The sequence below is a fragment of the Blennius ocellaris genome (genome assembly GCF_963422515.1).
Source record: "Blennius ocellaris genome assembly, chromosome: 8".
Lineage (NCBI taxonomy): Eukaryota > Metazoa > Chordata > Actinopteri > Blenniiformes > Blenniidae > Blennius > Blennius ocellaris.
Genome location: NC_137657.1, coordinates 19,666,339 through 19,673,635, shown reverse-complemented (window position 1 = coordinate 19,673,635; position 7,297 = coordinate 19,666,339). Strand labels below are relative to the sequence as shown.

Genomic DNA, 7,297 nt, shown 5'->3' with positions numbered 1-7,297 from the left:
GAGCAAATTTAACTCAGGGTTGTTTTGAACATTCCAGAGTCTCTCTCTCTCTCTCTCTCTCTCTCTCTCTCTCTCTCTCTCTCTCTCTCTCTCTCTCTCTCTCTCTCTCTCTCTCTCTCTCTCTCTTCCCCCCACCCCTTCTAATTTCCTCTCATCTCATCTGCTCTTTTGCCCCTATATAACCCCTGACAGAGACCCTGTTTCTGTCATAGCTGTGTTCGGTGCAAAGGAAGCTCAACGCATCTGTGTGACACTAAGTGACAGAGCCAAGTTTTTATTTTGTAGCTGGCGTTTGTATTTTTGTGTTATTAATTAGATGAGCATTTAAGCATTGTGTACCATTTTAAGATTTAGAGACCTGCAGTTCTGTGAACATGATGAACCAACCTGCCATATTTGTGAAAATGGCGCTGCTGCTCCTGCTGCTGGTGTACAGCTCAGGTAAGTCGTGTTGGCATTTATTTGAAATATTGGATGGAAATGCACAGTTAATTATTTAATCTGAGTGGTTTAATCATTCAACAGTAAGTACAATCAAAGAAATTGGATTGCTTCTGTCCAAAATCTAAAAGGTCTTTATAAACAGGAAAATGTACTTTTCAGCTGAACCTGTCTGAGAGCTCAAGATAAGATTTGTAGTTTAAAATATGAGTGCAAATGAATACTTTAGTCCACAAACGTTTGAATGGTTTGCCAAAACGTTGTCATTAGGCTACTGAATACTTTGAATGACTGAATTTTGTTCCTGCTTTCTTCTCCAGATGCTAAGATGAGCATGATTATCAGCAAACAAGATTTTCACATTGGAGAGGAGGTTTTAATGTTGTGTAAAGGTGAGTCATCTATATTTGAAGATTGATAGACTAGCCTGCTTGTATAAATGTATTTAGCTTCAACCTGCTCTGCCATGTTTTATCCTTCTGAGTCCGATGAGTCCACTTCGTCTTTTGAAATGCATTTCTTTAAATGTTCGTCCTCCTCTCTTCATTGTCTTAGCTGGAGGAGAGGGAGACATAACCTGGCAGAAGGATGGGGAGGACGTAGATGATGAAGAAATTGTCTTCAAGGTGGATGAAACCTCTTCCAAACTGATCATCAAAAAGGCCGCAATGGAAGACGCAGGCAAATACACTTGCCTGTGTGAGTATGAGAACGGACACAAAGATGATATTCCCACAATGCTGTATGTTTACGGTAAGTGACGACTGCTAAATAAGCCACGGTTAGACGCACTTATATACAATAAAGGGATTCTAACAAGTGTCTCCTTTTGTCAGATGGTCCATCATTTGGAAGCACGGCCACCTATCATGAGTTTCTGGAGGGCACCACTGGAGGGCTGGTGCCATGTCTGGTGACGGGACAGCCAGTGGTGGATGTTCAGTGGATCAGAAACAAGGAGGAAATTTCCTCTGATGGTATGAGTGGCACCCAGGGTGGAAATCCTCTGCCATGTTTTTAATTGTTTTTACACGTTATGCCTTTTGTTGAATGTGAAATTGTGAAATTGGCATTGCGACAATGCCAAACTGGGTGAATAGTTAAATGACCGTCAGTTCGGATAATGTTGGGCAATTACTTTTCCCAAGAGCACCATATGAAAACCTCGGACGACTTTGACGCACTGAAACATGATTTCTGTAGTAAAATGAAGCTGATACCTTCAAAATATATAAGAAACAATTATATTGCAATATCTCGTTGACCGTTTGTGGGCCAGCCACACACAAAGCTCCAATTGGCATATTTCTTGTTAATGATGTTTACAGTGGCCTAATGTGAGATTTAAAAAAAATAAGACTCCCGCAGTTTATCCAAACTGTGACTGAAATCAACAGCACATAATCTTCACTTACATTTTTGCAGTAGAAAACTTGTTTAAAATGATTAGTACAATTATTGGTTTCATACTACATTGCTGAACATTGAGAAATACACCCCATTATCAACATTGTCCAATAACAACCCTCCAAAATGGTGCAAGTTTGTCTTTTTGTGTTTGGCCATGCCGTTATCTTCATCAAACATTTTATGCTATTCCGTCTGTCTCTGCATTTCTCATCTTCTCCAGTGGGAAAACATCTGCGCCAAATGCCCGATAACACACTGCTTATCGAAAAAGTGACGCGAGAGGATGCTGGGACTTATATTTGTCGTGCCCAGATCAGAGGAAGGCCGATGTTTCAAACACTCTCAATTTCTGTCGTCATCAATGGTAAATTAGTATTACATTTATCATGGTGAATATTAGAATTGAATAGAATTTTGCCTCATCGTCTTCTCTGCTGACTGTGCAGCTCCTCCTACTGTGCATCTGAGAGAAGAGGTGAAAAAAGTGATTGCAGGACCAGAGAATAATGTCTCTTTGGTGTGTTTGGTGGACGGTCAACCAAAGCCCAACATCACTTGGACCATGTAAGTCTGGATGTTTACATTTCACTGATAGTATATTAGTGTAGTTCAGATATTGTCGTGTCTAAAACGTTTGCCGAAAATGACTGAAAAAAAACACCTTTTATTCTTTAATTACAGTTTGTGTGGTTAAATTCTTACCTGTATTTTCAGCTTATACATTTTTTTGTGATGAATAAAGCCATGATTTTATGCATTACCACCTTGGCTGAGAAAAAGTTTGCTTTCCACAACAAAACTGGGTTATTTTGTGTTGATGTTTATTCGAACTTCACTGAACCGCTGTGTTACCAATGTAGCATGACATCTTGTCTGTGTGCCAGTGGGTGGAGTTGTGTGTGTGTGTGCAAAACGGAGGTAGAGAGATTTCCTTATCAGCGTTCTTAATGTCCTGTGGCTGCCCCCGTCTCTCCCTCTGCCTCCTTCTCTGGTGGCCTCATTCCACCTTCTCTCCCAACACTGGAAAGATGATCCCACTGCCATATATCTTGAATCCAGATAAATAACAATATTGTATTGTGTTATTAAATTCAAACATTTCGAATTCCAGGCCGGTGACATTTGACCCCTCCCACCATCAGTTCAACTCGGACCGCAGCCAGCTGACCATACAGTCTGTTATGAGGGCTGACTATGGGGAGTACATCTGCACGGCCACCAACAAGATTGCTGAGAGCAGTACTACCATTATGCTTCATGTTTTTGGTTAGTCTTATTCAATAGTATTTGTTCACGTCAGATTAGCATGTTGCACCACTGTGGTTGCTCAAGTTTTTTTTTTCTCTCTCTCTCTCTGTAAAAACCTTGCTGAGATACTTGCTGAATTAGCGTTATGATTTCAGAGGCCCCAGAAGTGTTTGTGTCAGTGGAGCGGCAGCATGTGTCGGTGGGCGATCACGTCGCCGTGACTTGTAACGTGTCTGGACATCCTCTGCCTCAGCTGCACTGGCTCAACAAGCAGAACGGACACACACTGGTAAGAGTTTCTAATGAACACGCACATACGCACGCGTAATGAAATATTCTGTGACTCAAACTAACAGTGACCAAACTTCATGACGCATTTAGAATTCGAATGTTGACCTTGACAGGCAGAAAACAATGATGCTCGTTGTTCTGAGCCAGAACTTATTTTGTGGGCTTCGAAATGATGAACCGCATGTGCTGGAGTTCAAATTCGTCCTCATTTGATGCAATGTCGTACTTTCTGTCAGACTTCGTCTTCGGGCCGTATCCGTGTGGAGGAGGGTGTGTTGTTGATTGACGACCTCATGCCCTCTGATGGTGGATTATACTCCTGCATGGCTGTCAGCATGACAGGAAATGCGTCAAGAGACGTTGCAATTTACAGTAAGAGTTGAATTCATTGTATTCAAGTTACATAGGGGGGGGAAATATTTATACTTTACTCATAAAAATCCTTCTTGTCTTCTAATTCCCAGCCCAGCCTGGTACACCTTTCTACGTGACCGTCTCTCCGGGTCTGAGCTCCATCCTCTTTTCTCTCAAAACCCCGCCGACCAGCGGAGGAACACCAATCACAAGTTATGTGTTGCGGTGGCGACAAAACCCATCAGGACAATGGAAAGAGACCACAGTACCTGATTCAGGTAAAATACTTGCTCTTGATATAGGCTTCATAGTCATTCATCCAGCAATGAACATGATTTACACTTCAGCCTGTGTCGAACTCAAACTGCCTGAACTTCATAGCAAGTGTCCAGTACTTAAATTGTATGCAACGGCTCTGTGTTTTTCAATTCGTGGCATCAGAGTTCTTCAGGGGAGACCAAGCAGCCAAAAAAGCTACAGGGATCAGCGGGATGCCTTTTTCAGGATGTTTTGCTTCCTGAGAAGAGTAAATGATAACCAGAAATTACCGGCATTTGAAACTTATTAATTATCTAATTGAAACACACATTTACTACTAAATTAATTACAGATGTCATAATGCAGAATTAATATCATGGAATAAGTTAAAAAATTTAAGTGTAACAGGTATGCAAACTATAGAAAGACAAAAAAGAAATCACACTCTTTGTTTATCTGCTTATGTTTGTGCAGATTTCCTCGCTATTCCAAACCTGCTGCCATACACAACGTACACCGTACGCTTGGCTGCTTTGAATGCAGTGGGACTGGGACAATTCTCAGATGAACACACGGTGCACACCAAGGGATTGCGTAAGTTTTTGACTTCTAGTTAATTACAAATAATTAAATGGAACATTCAAAATACAATTTCTTTGGTGCATTATTTGCAGAAAGTGTGTTTACAGATGTAAATTTCTATACATTTGATGAAAGAAATGCATAGCTTTATCGCATAAAGTGCACTAGAAATATTAATTTGTCTTGATATGCACATGTATAGATCAAGTGAAGCTTATCTTTTTTCTCTATTTCTTTGTTTCAACCAATGCACTTCCATGACATCATCTGCTGCTGCCCGGTGTTCACTTGTGCTGGTCACCATACCATGTGATTCGACTCTCCGAAGGAGGTAAACTGCTCAAATTTAGTATCTAAACTAAGAAATGATGCTGAATATTCATGATCACAGTCATATTCAATTCTGAGTAATCATCTTTGTACCTTTTCCCTGCCCACAGGTGAACCAGACAGTCCAGTTGTGTTGTCAGATAAGATGAAAGTGGAGAGCAACTCATTCTCTGTTCCTTTCAAGCAGTCCGACAATGGTGGGACTCCTCTGCTGCACTTCAATATTCGTTACAGACAGGTGGGAGACGGCATGAGTTGTCAAAGAGTTACCTTTTCTGATCCATTGTGCTTGACTGACTGATTTGTTTCCTGTGTTCCTTTTTTCCAGGACAAAGAAGGTACAGAGTGGAAGGAAATGCAGCTGGCATCTGAGACTGATTCCATATTACTGGAAGATTTGGCTTTCGGGTCCAACTATCAGCTGGAAGTTGCAGCCATCAATGCTAACGGTTCCTCTGTGCCTGCGACATTTAACTTTACCGTTGCAGAGCAGCCAGGTATGAAAACTCTCAGTCCCTACAAAGATAACGCTTAGTTTTGGCAAACAGAGGTGTTTTTTTTTTTTTGTAATCTGAGATATTACAGCAGATCGGCTCCTCAGTATTTTGGTTTCCAGAATAGAAATGTTTGAACGTTCACTGAGGTGATCCAAGATTATTTCTTTGTTTTACAGCGAGCAGCCGCAGCATGACGAAAGGTAGTGTGGTCGGCATCGTCATGGTGATTTTCCTGGTGGTCCTACTGGTGGTAGACGCCACCTGTTGCTATACCAATCGCTGCGGCTTGCTCATGTCCATTGCCGTGAAACTCTTTGGACAAAAGGTCCCAGGCATCAAAAACATAGAGGAAGGAGAGGGAAACAAAGGGTGAGCAGATGTTCAGAAGAAAATTGCCAATTGAGTCGATCATAATAATTGAAACATCTGTATTCAACATTCGGCTGCAGAGAACTTAACCTGAAGGGTGTGTCTACTATGGGAGACGGTATGCAGGGGACACTCACTAAGGAGGCAGGACGGATCACAGAGGTCACCTGCGACAAGGCCCCTCTCACCAAAAATGAGTATGTTCCCTTCTGCATACTACAGCTGTACTGAGATCTATAGAGCAAGTTCTTCTGGGGTTTTTTTAGTTTTTGGGAGGCAACACATCCCCTCTCGCAGTGATTGAACCGAACTCAACAGACAAAACACCCCAAACAATTGCATTTTGAAATTAAAGTACAGCAGGGTTGCTAAATTCTACACATGAAACATGAAAGTCCTACTATTAACTCCAAGATCCATGTCTTTTACATGAATGGATGTTTTTGTCAATGGCTGATGCAATTCATATCCAATACTACTTGTCCTTACAAGGTCTGCAGTTGTAATACTTGTTTAACCTTCACTGATATTATAATTTTTATGTCTTCATTTCATTACATTTGATCCCATTTTATTGTTTCCATAATTATAATAATTAATCATCTATAATAATAAATATCTATTAATAATCTAATTATTCTAATTATAATCTGCTTGATTCTGATAAAATAAACATACCCCTCTCTGGTTCACTAAATAAGTGCTCCCTGCATACGTTTGCCAATAAGGGCTTTACATTTGGAACACCATGACTGCACATGCATGTTTATATTAACTTATTTTCTGCACAGCTCGCTGGCTTGATCTCAATATATCGCTGATATATTTTCACAGGAAAACACAACCAGATAGAGAACTGCCCGCCGCTGACGCATGAAGCAACCAACTGAGGAATCAAGTCATAAAGAACTGTAAACCAAACAAGAGTCGCAACTTCCATGGGAAAGATCGAGCACACGGGCACACTGAAGACTGACAGAGAATGCAGGCAGAATTTGTGCAGTATTTTGTTTATTTACATTGGTGGTGATTTAAAAATAAACCTGAAAGTCCAGGTGTGTTACAGGGTAAAATTTCTGTGTTTATATTTGTAATGTTCAAAAGGCTTTTCTGTAAATAATTTCCCAAACCACAACACATTTACCTACTGAAATCAATGTATGATATCAATGTTTATTAAATATGTTTTTTCATACTAACTTTTCTGCACCATTTTGCATTGTGGCAGCTCCACCGGTGTCAGCGCCTCATCTGATCCTGACACTGCATCTGTATCTTGAACCTAGTTAAACTCAATGCAAAGTGATAAGTTCTCATATTTATTGTTTTAAAGCTATGATATAACCAGAGGAGAAAGGTTCATTTTGAGTTCTAATTTGTATGAGTTTTGTAGCTAACTTGACGGATTCACTTTTTTCTGTGGGTATTATTTTATGGTCAGCAGCTAAGATTTTTCACTTTGGGGAGCTGTATTTAAGCATAATTTTCATCCTGAGAAGTCTCTAAAGTACCTGTTA

The 7,297-nt window shown here is 40.4% G+C and overlaps 1 protein-coding gene across 1 annotated transcript; it reads left to right on the top strand.

Moving 5' to 3' along the window:
* Positions 1-764: 764 nt before the first annotated feature.
* On the top strand, positions 765-6,711 carry ncam3 (neural cell adhesion molecule 3). Its single transcript, XM_080500534.1, has 15 exons — positions 765-833; positions 997-1,194; positions 1,278-1,418; positions 2,072-2,215; positions 2,298-2,415; positions 2,963-3,117; positions 3,255-3,388; positions 3,627-3,762; positions 3,855-4,022; positions 4,477-4,596; positions 5,025-5,152; positions 5,243-5,411; positions 5,588-5,780; positions 5,861-5,977; positions 6,615-6,711. Exons 1-15 carry the CDS (start codon positions 770-772, stop codon positions 6,655-6,657), a joined length of 2,028 nt encoding a protein of 675 aa, XP_080356660.1. The 5' UTR covers positions 765-769; the 3' UTR covers positions 6,658-6,711.
* The last annotated feature ends 586 nt before the right edge of the window (positions 6,712-7,297 follow it).